This window comes from Miniopterus schreibersii (genome assembly GCF_964146895.1).
Source record: "Miniopterus schreibersii genome assembly, chromosome: 11".
NCBI classification, from domain to species: Eukaryota; Metazoa; Chordata; class Mammalia; order Chiroptera; family Miniopteridae; genus Miniopterus; species Miniopterus schreibersii.
The window spans coordinates 5,250,457-5,266,470 of NC_138111.1; the positions used below are offsets into that span (position 1 = coordinate 5,250,457).

General features: G+C 60.6%; 1 protein-coding gene across 1 annotated transcript in view; it reads left to right on the plus strand.

Annotated features, from left to right (window-relative positions):
- NOTCH1 (notch receptor 1) overlaps nt 1-16,014 on the plus strand; it is a 44,755-nt gene that overhangs the window by 16,150 nt on the left and 12,591 nt on the right. Inside the window, exons 3-19 of the mRNA XM_081152367.1 lie at nt 2,701-2,963; nt 3,542-3,880; nt 5,833-5,955; nt 6,508-6,741; nt 7,121-7,276; nt 7,444-7,629; nt 7,891-8,004; nt 8,704-8,817; nt 9,126-9,359; nt 9,483-9,593; nt 10,251-10,443; nt 11,767-11,912; nt 12,069-12,182; nt 13,802-13,921; nt 14,230-14,382; nt 14,808-15,036; nt 15,682-15,883. Coding sequence (XP_081008493.1) covers nt 2,701-2,963; nt 3,542-3,880; nt 5,833-5,955; nt 6,508-6,741; nt 7,121-7,276; nt 7,444-7,629; nt 7,891-8,004; nt 8,704-8,817; nt 9,126-9,359; nt 9,483-9,593; nt 10,251-10,443; nt 11,767-11,912; nt 12,069-12,182; nt 13,802-13,921; nt 14,230-14,382; nt 14,808-15,036; nt 15,682-15,883 — 3,031 coding nt within the window. The remainder of the gene's footprint in view (nt 1-2,700; nt 2,964-3,541; nt 3,881-5,832; nt 5,956-6,507; nt 6,742-7,120; nt 7,277-7,443; nt 7,630-7,890; nt 8,005-8,703; nt 8,818-9,125; nt 9,360-9,482; nt 9,594-10,250; nt 10,444-11,766; nt 11,913-12,068; nt 12,183-13,801; nt 13,922-14,229; nt 14,383-14,807; nt 15,037-15,681; nt 15,884-16,014) is intronic.

Here is a 16,014-nt window from a genome sequence, read left to right on the forward strand (position 1 = left end):
TCACCTAGCATCCTACCTCCCTGGCTGCACCTCGCACCCAGCCCTTCCCCACAAAGCACCTGCCTCGGCTGTCCAGGGGCTGCTTCTCCCTTGTGGCCCTGCCTGCCCCATAGCTGGGGTGCTGGTGGTGGATGGGGGCTGTGCCCAGCCCCAGCCCCAGGATGGGCAACATGCCTTCACTGCGTGTCCGGCAGGCCTGGGCAGGAGTGGAGAGACAATGGGCTCCCTCAGCTGCTGTTCCCCCAAGGAGGAGCCTCCCTGGCTCCTGCCCCGCCCGTGAGGGTTGGCTGCCCACTGAGCCTGGCTGGGAGCAGCTGCCGCCTGCGTCCCCTGCCACAGGCACACCTGCTCCCCAGCCGCCCTTTGTCCATGCTGCTGACGCCTGATTTATTGGGCATATTCTCCCTCTCACCAGCCCAGCATAATACTGACTGTGATGTGCCCGGTCCGATGCATTTCCCCACAGTACTCCACCTTGGGTCCCCATTCGGGATGGGGTGGCAAGAAGGCTGAGGAGGAGAGGCGTTCAGTAGGACACTGCCCCGGGGCTAGAGGGTTCAGAGTCATATCTAGGCAGGGCTTTCTGGTTCATTTGGGGACACCCAATGTCCTGACACATTAGGGTGCTGAGCAGGGGATTGCCTTAGTGGCAGGGGTCCCCAAGGTGTCCTGGCCTAGCTAACACAAAGTAGGGCACCGGGCAGCCTGCCTTCCCCTTGGAGCTGGTGAGGCAGGAGCGCAGAGAGCGAGAGGGAGGCGTGGACTGGGCAGCCTCCCACCCTGCTTTGATGAGCAATGCCCTCTGTCCAGTGCCCACCGCCTGCCCACTCTGTCAGCCGCTGGGAAAGAAAAAAGAGCCTTTTCTCCAAGTGGGGACTGTAGCCAGCTCCTGCTTGACAATGGAGGGCATTGAATGGGTTGGGGGAGGTGCTGCCTCTGCCCCCCCCAACCCTGCTCTGTTCCCAGTGAGCTCTGGCCAGGACCAGGCGGCCTGTAACTGGATCCACGTGCAGTAGGGGCCTGAGCTGCCTTCCCCAGACCCGGGGAGTGTGGCCTTGCAGGAGCCCCAGCACTGGGTGCCTGAGCACAGGAGCTCCCCCCCCCCCCCCCCCCCGGGTCTGTGCCCCGGAGGAGGAGCCAGCTCCATCCCACCCCCAATCCGGAGGAGCGGGAGCCATGGCCCAGGCCTGAGTTAGCTCTGCGCCCTCTCAGAGAGGGCAGCTTGTTTTCTTTAAGCCAGTTGGTTTGGGACTTTGGGCTTCTGGCAACAGATGGTTGGCTGGAGTGGCCATTTTGTGTCCTCCCTGTCCTGTCCGCTCTGCCCAAGCCCAAGCTGCAGCCACAGATAAAAGCCTTCAGGGAGACAGATGCCTCTGGGCCTCGGGGACAGGGGAAGAGCCCAGTTGCTGACGCCTCGGCCCCCAAACCATCCCTGTTGCCTCTCTAAGATAGAGCTTCTCCTGGGGCCACCCTGCTCATTTGGGGGGGGCGGGTCAGGGGACTAGAAGGGGAGGGAGTGAGGACTGGACAGCTGGCATTTATGTGGCCACAGCTTCAGGTGCTGGTACCGGGGGCAGCCCCCTCCTGGGTGGTCTCTGGAAGGCAGACGGTTCAGTGCCCAGGAGAGCTGAGAGCCCCGTTTATCCAGGGGACTCCCTGGCTACCTGCCAACTCCCCCACCCCATATAAGGCCCCACCTACCCAGTGCCCAGAGCTGTGGGTGCAGCACCGGGGCTGCCTTCCCAGGCCGCCGCGGGCGGGCACGTTCTGCCTCAGAGGCTTTGCCTCTGGGAAGAGCAATGCCTGACTGGTCCCAGAGCCTCTGCTGAGCTTTCCTGCAAGAGCAAGGCCATGAGGTGACCTCGGCTGGCAGTTTATGGCCCAAGCTCTAGAAGCTGGGTCAACAGGTGGAGGGAGGCAGGACACCCCCTCCCAGCTCCCTTGCTCCTGAGGTGCCTGCACAGTGTGTTCTGGGGGTGGGGCACAGATCTACACACGAGGCAGCCTGATCCTGGCTAATGTTGCCTGGACATCGTGTGAAAACTGGATCCCGAAAGGAATAAGCCCTGCCTGGTGCTAGGTGGTGCAGGTGGGAGTGAAGCGCCAACCGGAGTCCCAGCAAAATCCCCGTCAGGGAAGGACGGCCCCTGACAAGAAGAAGTCCAGGTCACACTTGCTGTTGTGTGGATACTGAAAGAAGAAAAAACTGAGCTTTTTATTACTCAAGGCATACTCATCGTAGAACTTTATAGAGCTCTCCTTCCCTCTCCACAGTGGCTGTGACTGGTCTGCGTGGCCCCTTCTTGGTGGTTTGCAGAGGTGCAGCCACAGACGCTTGCATGTGTTTTGAAATCTAAGCCAGGCCCTGCCGAAGCTTCTGGTCTCTAGTGTGTTCCCCCGGTTAACATAATTTTTTTTTATGGAGGTGAAATTCACGTAATGTAAAATTAGCTACTTTACAGTGTACAGTTCAGTGGCATTTGGCACATTCACGATGTTGTGCAGTCACACCCCTGGTCCCAGAACACATCCACGGCCCCTGGAGGAGCCCTGGTTGCAGCCTGCTCCGTTGTGCCCGCTGCTTGCGTGAGGCTGGCAGCTGCTGGTGCTCCCCTAGGGGCAGCAGTGGCCCTGACAGACGTGGTGCTGGGGGGTGCAGCTGGTGCAACTGACCGCTCTGGTGTGTCTTGTCTGTCACAGCTGCAGTGGGGCCTTTGTGGGCCAGCGATGCCAGGCGCAAAGCCCCTGTCTCAGCGCCCCCTGCAAGAATGGCGGGACATGCCACATGGTGGATCACGGCGGCGTGGCAGACTACACCTGCAGCTGCCGCCTGGGATTCTCCGGACCCCTCTGCCTGACGCCCCAAGACAACGCCTGCCTTTCCAACCCCTGCCGCAACGGTGGCACCTGCAACCTGCTCACACTCACAGACTACAAGTGTCTCTGTCCTCCAGGCTGGTCAGGTGAGAGTGGTTGCAGCTGGGCCCCGAGGACCCTTGGTCCTCATGAGGGGTGGTCTGACCCTGCCCTGCCCCAGCCCAGCCCAGCCCATCTGTGTGGCTGGAGGAGAGCCCTGGGCTTTCCTTGGGCCTTTGGGGTCTGTGATCCAGAAACAGCTCCAAGCCTCCACCCTAGATAGAGTCCCCATTCCAGCCCTGGACTCGTCAGGTTCTGGCTGCCCTGCTCCAGGGTCCCCACCCTTCCCTGCCTCCTGCAGCCCAGGGATGCAGGGGCCCTTGATCAGGAGCTCTGGTGCTAGAATGAAGTTTCTAGGAGTGTGGGCTCTGAAGGCACAGACCCCATCAGATCTGGGAGCTGCCTCTGGTGCCTGTGTCCTGGGATGGTGACTCAGCCTCTGGAACCTTGGTCCCTCCTCTGCAGAAAGATGGCTGTGTTGTGCAGAGGGGGGTGGGGGGGTCCTCGGGGTTAAAGAGATGATGCCATTGGGTCCATCCCAGGCCATCACCTCCGTGGTGCTGGGGGAGGCCCCGGTGGGGAGCAGGGCGACAAGAGTGACCCTCTTACCCTCCTCACCCACCAGGGAAGATGTGCCAGCAGGCTGATCCATGTGCCTCCAACCCCTGTGCCAACGGTGGCCAGTGTCTGCCCTTTGAGGCCTCATACATCTGTGGCTGCCCACCTGGCTTCCATGGCTCCACCTGCAGGCAGGACGTGAATGAGTGCAGCCAGAACCCTGGGCTCTGCCACAACGGCGGCACCTGTCTCAACGAAGTCGGCTCCTACCGCTGCGCATGCCGCGCCACCCACACTGGCCCCCACTGCGAGCTGCCCTATGTGCCCTGCAGCCCCTCCCCTTGCCAGAATGGGGGCACCTGCCGCCCCACGGGGGACACCACCCACGAGTGCGCCTGCCTGCCAGGTACTGCTTGCTGGTCGCAGGCACGTGTTCTCCTTTGCCAGGAGAGTGGGGCTCGCAGGAATGGGGTGCCCAGTGTGAAAGGGGGCGGGCCAGGTTGGACAGGGTGTGTGCCCTTGAGTACAAATTAGAAGGCGGCCCTGGGTGTGGCACGGGGGTAGGTCTGGAATAAGGATATTGTTAGGACTGTGTAGGGTTCAGGTGCCACCCCAGTTCCCCACCTGCCTATTTCTGACTAGGGTAGGGTTTGCTGTGACTGGACAGCTGGGCCCAGCACCCCCCCCATGCCAGGGACCCAGGACCCCTGCAGCCCCCAGGAGGGGCTTCTTGGTGAGGCCTGGCTGGGTGCCTTCTTGGCCATTCCCTTCCAAGGCACCTGGTCCCTGCTCTGAGCCTCCTGGGGCAGCGGACACAAGCCACTCACAAGTCCCCCTCATCTTGGGTTCCCTGGAGCCCATGTGCAAGTTGCAGAACTCTCACCTCTGCAGAGAGCACCTTTCCTGTGTAACTCCGGGGCTTCCCCTGGTTCCCGGGGGTGGGGCCGGCCCCGGACTGGCATCATCACTCACCCCCCCACCCCACCCTTAGTGGCCCTTCCCTTCCTCCTGTCTCTGCCTGTCTCCCATGGGTTGGGTGGGGGCAACAGCAGGCACAGCTCCCTCCCGCACCCCGTCCCCCCAGCAGCCCCACTGCACCAGTTGTTCATACTGGTCTTTCCATTATAGGTTTTGTTTAAATCTTGTTGCTGATGACCTAAAAATAATAACGACGCGGAAGTTTCAAACCCCTCCGTCTGTCAGCTGCACACCGGCGGGGAGTGGGAATGATGGGGAGTGAGCGGGGTATGGGTGCTGGAGGACACAGCACCTGGCTGACCCGAAGGTGACCTGGGGGTTGTCCCAGCCCCCACGCCACCTGGCTCGGCCCAGCCCCTGCAAAGAGGAAGTGTTCTCTTGGCCATCGAGCCCAGGCCGTCACTGTCACCGTCACCGCAGCGCTGCCTCTGCGTGCAGACGCGAGGCTTGTGCACTTCCTGCATGTCACTGGGTTCTCCCGCTGCCCGCCTGCCTTCCTGGCTGCTCTGCAGTCTCTGGGGAGCTGAGGACTGAGCCCTCTGGCCAGGCCTGCCCCCAGGCTCTCAGTTCAAATGTCTTCTTGGTAGCTATGTGGCCTGGAGCCTGGGACCGGTGGGGTGAGCCCCTGGCGAGGGTGAGCCCAGCTCTCCAGCCGCACCCACTTTAGAAGGAGATCCTGTGAGGCACAGGGGGGACCCCAACATAGTGGGAAGTGGAACACGGGCCCCTGACTCTGAGGTGCTCCCCAAACCACTCTGATTTTCATTTGGCTTTTCCTAGCCACCTGCTTTTGCTCCAGGGCGGCTGCGGGAGGGGGTCTCCAAGGGCAAGGGGATGTTCAAAGGCGCCCGAGAGGAACGTTAATTAGTAACTGGTTGCAGGTTTGGCTGTTGCCAGACACACCTCTCTGGGCTGATCATTGAACCAGCGGGAGTTGAATGGATTAATAGCTGATTGGCAAGGAGGCCGAAGCAGAGGTTGGCCCTGGGCGGGGGAGGAGCTGGGCACAAGTCTGTTCCTGGGAAGAGGAGAGCTGCAGCTCTGCACTCTCCCAGGACTGCCCACCTGGTCCTCCCTTCACCGCTGCCCAGCTTGGAGACGCCCCAGCCCTGTGCAGCCCCTGTCAGATGGGATATCCGTGGCCGAGCACCCCCAGTATAGCTCCTGGCCTGGAGGCAGTGCCCAGTTACTGGAGCCACTGGGAGCTCCGTGCCACAGAAGGGTTTCTGTGACGTCCTCGGAACCTGTGTGCATGAGTCTGTTCCTTGGAGAGAAACATGTTTCTTGGTCACAGGAATGGGGAGGGGAGGGGTACGGCCCCCAAGGCAGTGGGCCTTGAAGGGCAAGGGCTGACCAGGCCCTTGGCTCCTCCTGTCTCAGGCTTTACCGGCCAGAACTGCGAAGAAAATATTGATGACTGTCCAGGAAACAGCTGCCAGAACGGGGGCACCTGTGTGGACGGCGTGAACACCTACAACTGCCGCTGCCCACCGGAGTGGACAGGCACGTACTCAGGGAAGCAGCCGGGCCGGGCCACCACCCACTTGTCACACTGCTCCCCCAGAGGGGGGGTGAGGGGCCCGAGGGCCTGGGCCAAGTCAGGAAGGATGGTATGACCTGGGGCAGCCCCTCTGCCCACAACCAGAGTCTGAGGCCCCACCCCAGGGGTCAGCACAGACATGGGCCTTTGGCAGCCTGGGGCCATGCAGCCCTGTGCCAGAATCAGGTCCCTAGTTTGAGCCTAGCTTGTTGGGTAAGACAGGGACGCTGATCAGCTGGATGCAGTCCCTGCCGTCAGGGCTCACTCACTGGTGGAGATGACAGACAAGTGTGGATCCCAATTCACCTGTGTCCACAGTCAGGGCAGAAACAAAAGCCCCCTCTGGTGCTGGTGGTGAAGGGGAAAATGTGATTCAGGCTGGTGTTGAGTGGAAGAGTACTCCCAGGAAGGCTTCCTGGTGGAGGCAGACCCTGCATCTGTAGGATTGTGGTCTCAACCTGTGACTGAGGGGTCTGGAGGCAGCCGCTCAACCCAATAGTCCTGTTGCCCCACAGGTCAGTACTGCACCAAGGACATGGACGAGTGCCAGCTCATGCCCAATGCCTGCCAGAATGGTGGGACCTGCCACAACACCCTCGGCGGCTACAACTGCGTGTGTGTCAATGGCTGGACGGGTGAGGACTGCAGCGAAAACATTGACGACTGCGCCAGTGCTGCCTGCTTCCACGGTGCCACCTGCCATGACCGAGTGGCCTCCTTCTACTGCGAGTGTCCCCATGGCCGCACAGGTGAGGGCAGGGGTGCCCCGAGGGGGTGAGTTCTAATGGTTTTCACTGCCCTTGACTGAGGGTCCCCAGGGCCATGCGGGAACTTAAGTGCCACCTGCCTCAGTGGCCTCTCTCAGGCCAGGCCTGGCACAGGTCACCTCAGATGCACAGGCTGGTTTTTCAGGGTCCCCGAGGACAACCCCAAGGGGCCTTTCTGGGGTGAAGAGGAGCATGGGGTGCCCATGGTCAGGCCAGCTGGTGATTGGCCTCCTGGAATAACTTGAGTGTCCTGGTCACTCAATAGCATCACAGTGTGAGGCCCCTTCTCGATGCATCTGGATGGGATGGGGCCAGGCTGGGGAGGGGCAGTGCCCACTGACTGCTAACGCTTTCTGCCCAGGTCTTCTGTGTCACCTCAATGACGCCTGCATCAGCAACCCCTGCAATGAGGGCTCCAACTGTGACACCAACCCTGTCAATGGCAAGGCCATCTGCACCTGTCCCTCGGGGTACACAGGGCCAGCCTGCAGCCAGGATGTGGATGAGTGCTCTCTGGGTATGTCCCAGGCAGGGCATGCAGCGATGGGGGGACAGCCAGGGGCTGGGGAAGCTGGTGGAAATGTACCCTCGTAGGGTCCCCAATCTGATGGGGGAGGCAGGCAGGTCCCAGACGGTTCAAGGCTGGGGTGCTGGGAGCAGCCCCTTACCATGCTGCACCCCCAGGTGCCAACCCCTGCGAGCACAAGGGCAAGTGCATCAACACACAGGGCTCCTTCGAGTGCCGGTGTCTGCAGGGCTACACTGGCCCGCGCTGCGAGATTGACGTCAATGAATGTGTCTCGAACCCGTGTCAGAATGATGCCACCTGCCTGGACCAGATCGGGGAGTTCCAGTGTATCTGCATGCCTGGTGCGTGGGGACCGGCTAGGGAAACCAAGTTGGGGCAGACAGACCCCAGCCTCCATGCCCACCAGGTGACAGACTCTGTCAGCATCTGAGGAAACAGAAGGAGGCCCAGCCCACAAGGCATAGCCGAGAATGGGGTTACCGTGGGTGGGTGGGTCAGCCCTGGGAGGCCAGTGGGCTGCAGATCAGGTGTGGAAGTTGCTGGGCACCTCTTTCTGGGCAAAGACCTTTCATGGCCCCTGCTCTCCCCCGGCCCCCACCCAGGCTACGAGGGTGTACACTGTGAAGTGAACAGAGACGAGTGTGCCAGCAGCCCCTGCCTGCAGAACGGCCGCTGCCTGGACAAGATCAACGAGTTCGTGTGCGAGTGTCCCACAGGTGCGGCCCAGCCCAGCCTGCAGGGCTGTTCCCCAGCCCCCCACACGCTCCATCCCTCCGGTTCAGGCACAGAACCCTAACTTTTCACTATGGGTGTGTCCAGGCTGGGCAGGGTGTACTGGCCCCTTGCCTTGCTTGCCCTGGCTGGGGGAGCCCAGGGCCCAGAGATGCTCTTCCTTGTTGCTGGGGTTTTCTGGAGGAGAGGGCACCCTGGGAGCAGCAGTAGGCTCCTGGGACCCCTGAAGGTTTGGGTGGAGGAAGGCACCGGCCTGGCTCTTTGAGAGCTGCTCATAGCTGGGGTGGGGCGGGGAGCCGGCCTGCGGTGAACATGAGAGCTTGGGGAGCTCCCTGGGGGGCCGAGTCTGTCCCATGGAGGCGTTGTAGGTCAGAGCCTTGGGCTCCTGAGATGTAAATCAGCTACCCCGGACACTAAGGGGAACCCCAATCTCACCCTGACTGGGCTGTAGCCAAGTCAACCACGGTCACTCGGGAAAGGCCCTTCTGTGAGGGCGCCGGCAGAGGCTGACCTAAAGGTTGGGAGTTGAAATGAGAGAAATCTGGGTGGGGTATGCCCAGCGCCCGCCGAAACACACTAGGGGAAAGCCTATTTCGGGAACCCCTGCTGTGGTCTAGCCGAGGCTCGGCCACGGGGCCATGGGGCCTGTCTCATGTAACAGCCGCCCTTCTGTTGGGCCGCAGGCTTCACTGGGAACCTGTGCCAGTATGACGTGGACGAGTGCGCGAGCACTCCCTGCAAAAACGGCGCCAAGTGTCTGGACGGGCCCAATACCTACACCTGCGTGTGCACGGAAGGTGAGGGGCCGCCACTGGCAGGCTGAGTGGAGGGAGGAAAGGCAGGCCTGCAGGGTTCAGCAGAGGGGACAGTAAGAGCTGAGGTGGGGAAGGTGACAGGTCCCCTCAGTATGGGACCTCTAGTCCAGGGGCTGAGAGTGAGACTCAGCTCTGACCCTGGCAGTGGGAGTGTCACTCGATAAAAGACAAACCCCCAGTCCTCTCCTGCCGGGACACAAGTGACCTGGGTCTGGTTGCAGAGTCCCAGGGCGGGGGATGGCCTCGTGCTTAGGGAGCAGCCACCCTGAGCCCCATCCCCCACCCTGTAGGCTACACGGGGCCTCACTGTGAGGTGGACATCGATGAGTGTGACCCCGACCCCTGCCACTACGGGTCCTGCAAGGATGGTGTCGCCGCCTTCACCTGCCTGTGCCGGCCAGGCTACACGGGCCACCACTGTGAGACCAACATCAACGAGTGCCACAGCCAGCCCTGCCGCCACGGAGGCACCTGCCAGGACCGAGACAACGCCTACCTCTGTATCTGCCTCAAGGGGACCACAGGTGCCTGACCGGGGCTCTGCAGGGGGTGGGGTTGGGGGGCTCACAGGTGCCTGACTGGGGCTCTGCAGGGGGCGGGGTTGGGGAGGCTCAGGAGCTAACCACTATGTGCCACCCACCCTCCAGGACCCAACTGTGAAATCAACCTAGACGATTGTGCCAGCAACCCCTGCGACTCTGGCACTTGTTTGGACAAGATTGATGGCTACGAGTGTGCATGCGAGCCAGGCTATACAGGTGAGCAGCCCTAGAGGTCAGGAACCCCACAGGCTTGCCACAGGCTAAGGCTGTGCTCAGAGGTCAAAGTCATCAATGGCCTCTGGGCCCTGAATGGGCCAGGTCTGGGCAAGCCCCAGGGTAGGATGGTGCAGGTCGCTGCCTAGGGCCCAGCTATCAGGCTGCTAGCCTTGGCCAACTGCACCAGAGACCACGGGGGGACTGAGGCCCCAGCCAGCACCAGGTATCCTCAGGCATCCTCAGCCAGCCCAGCAGGCCAAGAACAGAGCCAGGGTCCAGGGCACCATCTGCCTCTGCTGCCACTGTCTGTCCCCAAGCAAGTGCTGACTCTCTGGGCTTCAGGTGCTCCCTCAGCCACGGGATAGTGCAAGCTCTGCCCCGGGGCCGCTGGGAAAGGGACTTTCAAGTGCCCATGAGTGCCCAGCACAGAGCACTGGGCCAGGCTGGCTGGTGACGCATGTGACACTCATGTAAAACGCCTGCTTGGCCGATACACACCGGAAGTACCCAGGTGGAGGGGTTGGTTATCATTCCTGGTTTAATGCAGAAACTGAGGCTCAGGCCAGAACCTGCTTACCAAGAACCCCCCCCTCCTCATCTTCTGGGGAGCCCTGGCATGGGAGCTAAACCCCTTCTCCCCCCAACCCCTGCCTGCAGGGAGCATGTGCAACATCAACATCGACGAGTGTGCCAGCAGCCCCTGTCATAACGGGGGCACCTGTGAGGATGGCATCAACAGCTTCACCTGCCGCTGCCCCGAGGGCTACCATGACCCCACGTGCCTGTCCGAGGTCAACGAGTGCAACAGCAACCCCTGCATCCATGGCGCCTGCCGGGACAGCCTCAATGGGTACGGGGCGCAGGGCAGGGTTATGGGGGCACGTCCACCCCACATTCTGTAGCAACATGAGCTGTGCCACCAGGCCGGGAAGGTGCCCGTGCAAAGCTCCAGACAAGCCAAATGTTGGCGCTGGGCTGGGTGGGTGGGTGGCTGGCAATGCCCCCAAGGACAGATATGCTGTCTATGCCCCATGTAGGCACCTGCTTAGCCCTGGTCTGTGCCCAGCACTTACCCCAGCCATGTGTCACAGTGGGCCACATGTCATCACAGGCCACAATACTGGCTCAGGAGGCAGGTCTTCAGTGATCCCCGAGACACGATGTAGCAGCAGCATTTCTGTGGTTATTGAGATGTAATAAGAAGTGAATACTTTGGCTTTTGTCCTGGCTCCTGAAGCGGCTCCTCAGGTCTATAAAAGTGGAAGGAGCATCTTTTATTATTCATAACAAGCCCCTTTCAACCACACCTGAGTTTATGTTGATGAGGTGGCTAAGGTAACCTAAGGGTGGGGGCTGGGTGCCAGGAACCAAGCCTGTCATTAGAGGGTGGGACCTTTCAGTCCCAACCTGCAGAGTGTGGAGAGGAGCCAGTGAAAGAGCCTGTGCAGCGGAGCCTCTCACTGCTCCCTGAGGGGTTCAGAGGGCTTCCAGGCTGGGAACACATCCCGGCACAGGGAGAGTGGCCCCCCACAGAGGGTGTGGAAGCTCCTCGCCCTTCCCCAGCCCTTGCCCTGTGCGTCTCTTCTATCTGGCTGTTCTGAGTTTAATCTTTTATAACAAGCCACTAATCTAATAAGTAAACTCTCCCTGAGTTCTAAGAGCTGTTCTAGCAAATTACCAAACTTGAGAGGAATGAACCCCTATTTATGGATGGTTGGTCAGAAACACAGGTGACACTCTGGGACTTGTGATTGGTGTCTGATGTGGGGGCAGTCTTGTAGGACCAAGCCCTTCACCCCCCTTTGGTGTCAGAAGTATTAAGGTGTAGAAAGGAAGAGGAAACTCTGATATCCATTATATACCCGCACCGCTGTCCAGATGGGGCCATTGACGTGGGCAGGGGCCCTGTGCTCTCATTTTGCACAAAGGGGGTAAGCACTGTTCAAGGCCACACAGCCAGCGGTGGAAAACCTTCTGATCACTGCCCTGTAACCAAACTGTTGCCAGTCTGTCAGGTAGGGTGGGTGCCATTGCCCCACTTCAAAGGACTGAGGGTCAGAGGGGATTGCCACCTCATGCCATCAGACTAGGAGAGTGTTAATGCCGGGAATGCCCACAGCCCAGGGCCGCACATCTTGGCCACCCCTGAGCTACAGTGTGGTCACTTCTGCAGGTACAAATGTGACTGTGACCCTGGGTGGAGTGGGGCAAACTGTGACATCAACAACAATGAGTGTGAGTCGAACCCCTGTGTCAATGGTGGTACCTGCAAGGACATGACCAGTGGCTACGTGTGCACCTGCCGGGAAGGTTTCAGTGGTGAGTGTATGGGGGGGGGCACTCCTGGTGCAGAGTGGGCCTCCAGGGGGACGTGGGACCAGTGGTGCAGACCTGCAGGGGTTGGCTTCAGGCCTGCAGCCCAGTGCAGGGCACAACGCAGTGATGGATTCACTCGCTGCTGTCCCCTCTCTCCAGGCCCCAACTGCCAGACCAACATCAATGAGTGCGCGTCCAACCCGTGTCTGAACCAGGGCACTTGTATTGATGATGTGGCAGGGTACAAGTGCAACTGCCTGCTGCCCTACACAGGTGAGGGCTCTGTGAGCGTGGGGCCTGGGCGGCTGGAGGGATGAGGTGGCCGAGGGTGCAGTGGGGGCCATGGGGCTGGTCTTGTCTGCTCGACAGCCATTCTCAAAGGTTCTGCTCTGTACTTAGAGCCTTAGGCCGGCTGTATTTGGGCCTCGCCCTGCGGATACCATTGCCAGATGAGCACACAAAAAATACAGGATGCCTGGGAGAAAATTTTAGTATAAGTATGTCCCAAATATTTCATCTGGCAAGCCTGTTCAGGAGGTGAGAATATAGTACCCTCGGCAGCAGAAGCAGGGGCTGGGCCTGGGTTGTCGGCCTCCAGGGGCCCGGGTGCACGCTGCCGAGGGCCCTGGGGGCCAGGCTGCCTTTCCCATCCGCAGGCCAGGCGCGGGATTCCTTTGACGGGAGGCCTTCTTTGTGTAGGCGAACAAGGAGCCTCTGTTCCCGCTGAGCAGGGACGGGAGACGGTTCCCTGGGTGTCCTAGTCTCTGTTCTTGTCCCAGCCAAGGGGATCACAGGGACTGTCCCCTGCCTAGAAGAGTTATGCAAAGAGTTAAAAATCAAAAGTCCACAACCACTGGGCTTCTGAGGGTGGGGTGGGCCGAGGGTACTGTCCCTGGAAGTCCTGAGATGGCCCTGCCTGGCGGGCGGGCAGAGGCGGGGCCATGCCTGTGGTTCCCATGACATCGGGCGGCCCGAGGCCAGAGCAGTGTTTTCTTTGACCAGAGCTAGGGACCTGGATTTTCTCTCCTGAATCAGTGAGGAAGGCCGGTGGCCGCCCAGGCCTCCACACCCTGGCGCGCCCAGCCCCTTTCAGCAGGTTGCTATCGGAGCCGGAGGCCTGGCGGGAGGAGCGGCCTGTGCTGCCCCGCTTCCCGCCTGCCCGCTTCCTGCTTCCCTTCGCACAATTGTCGGAAACTCTGGCGAATTTCCTGCCTGCCCAGGTCACCGTGGAAACCGAAAGAAAGAAAGGCCCTGGAAAATCGCAGCGGCAGGCCAGGGAGATAATGGGGAACGAGGAAGATTACGCTTCCTTGCTTCCTCGGGAATCGGCCTTACTGGCCGTAAACAGGAAGACTCTCCCTGGGCCCGGCGTGCACCAAGCTCTAGCCAGGCTCCCTGCTTTGTCCCAGAGGTCCTGATGCCGCCCAGGGCTCCCCTGATAAGTAGGGCTGGGGCAGGCACGTTCCGCCGACCGTGGATGGCTTATTCCCTGCTGTCACAGCCTCTGTTCAGTGGCCTACCTTGATGGGCGCTTCCTGCCTGTGACATGAGAGGCTGGGAGCAGGCCTGTGGCCCCTGTGATGTTGTGGAGGGGTCCCAGTCCTTACTGCCAGGCGCTCCTCGTGGGGTGAGGCCCAGGCTGTCCTGTAGCCCGTGGGGGAGCCAGGCATTCATGTGGCTTGTGTTCAGTCCCCAGTTCGGGTCCTGACTCAGCCAGAAGCTCACACGGGGCCTTAAGTACAGCCCCATTTGCCCCCCTCGGGGCCAGCCCTGTGTGCTCTGATAGTGGAAGGACCAGCAGGTAGTGGCCACAATGGGCTGTTGATGCTGTGGGGTGTTGACCCTCTGGGCCAGGGCTCCCTGGGCCTCATCATCTAACCCTCTTCCCTCAGGAGCCACATGTGAGGTGGTGCTGGCCCCGTGTGCCCCTAGTCCCTGCAGAAACGGTGGCGAGTGCAAGGCGTCCGAGGACTATGAGAGCTTTTCCTGCGTCTGCCCCACAGGCTGGCAGGGTGAGGACAGCCTGCTCCCTGCATCCCTGGCTTGGCAGAGTTCTAGGAGGGACTGGGACTGGGAAGGAGGGAGGTCCCCAGGGCTCCGGCAGCTCCAAGATGGTAGGGAGTGAGCTCCCCATCTTTGGAGATGAGCTAGGGGGTTCTGAGCCACCTGCAAGGGGTGCATGAATTGAAGCATGAATTGACCTCGCCCTTCCTGGGCATCCCCAAGGACCACCCTGGGGCTGAGGAGACCCCATACCTGGGTGGACAGGGGAGAAGCCTAGAGTTGGGCTGAAGTGACAGTTTCCTGCTCCTCCCCCCAGGGCAGACCTGCGAGGTTGACATCAACGAGTGCGTGAAGAGCCCGTGCCGCCACAGCGCCTCCTGCCAGAACACCAACGGTAGCTACCGCTGCCACTGCCAGGCAGGCTACACGGGGCGCAACTGCGAGACGGACATCGATGACTGCCGGCCGAGTGAGTGGGCCAGCCAGCGTGTTCACGTCTGAGATGGGCGGGGAGCTTGTTGAGGTCTAAGGGGAGAATGGATGTGGAGGTGGCTGGGTGCAGGAGCAGCACTGGTCATACCAACTGTCACTCCCAGAGAGACCAACCTTGCCCAGTCCATCTGGGCATGGTCGGAGGGAGCCAGGTTGGTCCTGCAGGAAGTGTTCAGGCGTTGCACAGACTGAGCTGATGTGCTTTCGGTTGGTTCCAGAAGGCTCTGGAGCAAGACTGCCTGGCTACAAGCCCATCCAACATCTCCCGGTTGGTTTCCAGCAGCTCCTCCAGTGAAAGCACCTGGCCCCGTGGCCTTATTAGCCCTTGTCGTGACTCACGAAGAACAGTCTTAGGCCCCCACCCTGCCTGCCTCTCAGGCCTGCTCTCCTGTCCCTCCCCAGACCCGTGCCACAATGGTGGCTCCTGCACAGATGGCATCAACGCGGCCTTCTGCGACTGCCTGCCTGGCTTCCAGGGTGCCTTCTGCGAGGAGGACATCAATGAGTGTGCCAGCAACCCCTGCCGCCATGGTGGCAACTGTACCGACTGCGTAGCCAGCTACACGTGCACCTGCCCCACAGGCTTCAGTGGGATCCACTGTGAGAACAACACACCCGACTGCACAGAGAGGTGGGTGGGGCCACGGCCCACAGGCGGGGACGCTGTACCGGGGCTAAAGTGGGAAGGGAAATGGGCCATGTGGGTCATGTCCAGTGTCTGGCAACCTGGCCCACCAAGCAGGTGTCCACCTGGTCAGACTCAGAGCTAGCTGAGTGGAGTAAGACGTTCATTGTAGTGTGGTGTTTCTCCTAGGAGGGCCATTGTCAGTTGACAAGGAGGGAACCGGGAACCCTGGTAGTTTAAGAACTGGTGTGCCTTGTAACCCAAGGAGAACTTGTAACCCATCTTGTTACCTTTTTTGCCTTGGCTGCCAGGAAGCTCAGCATTATATATCCTCATCCCTATTTTCTGACGTGATTATCTTCGACATTATCTATACAAGTTCACGTGTCTCCCTTGTTTTCATAGCCTATGTGCATTAGAAAGCTCCTCTCAGGATCAGTTACAAGGAAAGACAGAGGAAAGGGAGGGAGTGTGATGTGGTTTGAGAATCTGAGGCCCGGCCTGTGTTGGGGGGGCCGTTGGTCTCCCTGAGGTCGGTCAGGCTACTTTGGCCACAGTCTGAGCCGAGGAGGAGGTGCCAGTGTGGAGGTGCCTGCTTGTCAGGGTCCTGCGCTCCCACTCACCCTGTCCCCTGCTGCCTGCTGCCTCCAGCTCCTGCTTCAATGGCGGCACCTGCGTGGATGGCATCAACTCCTTCACCTGTCTGTGTCCACCTGGCTTCACGGGCAGCTACTGCGAGCACGACATCAATGAGTGTGACTCACGACCCTGTCTGCACGGCGGCACCTGCCAAGACAGCTACGGCACCTACAAGTGCACCTGCCCGCTGGGCTACACTGGCCTCAACTGCCAGGTGAGTTAGTGAGCTGCAGGGCCTGGCTGGAGGTGGTCTCGGTGGTACACCAGCCTGTGGCACATCATAGCAGTCTCCTGCTGGTCCCACTTCAGTTGACCCGGAGTAGAGAAGAGCCAGGCTCAGAGGGT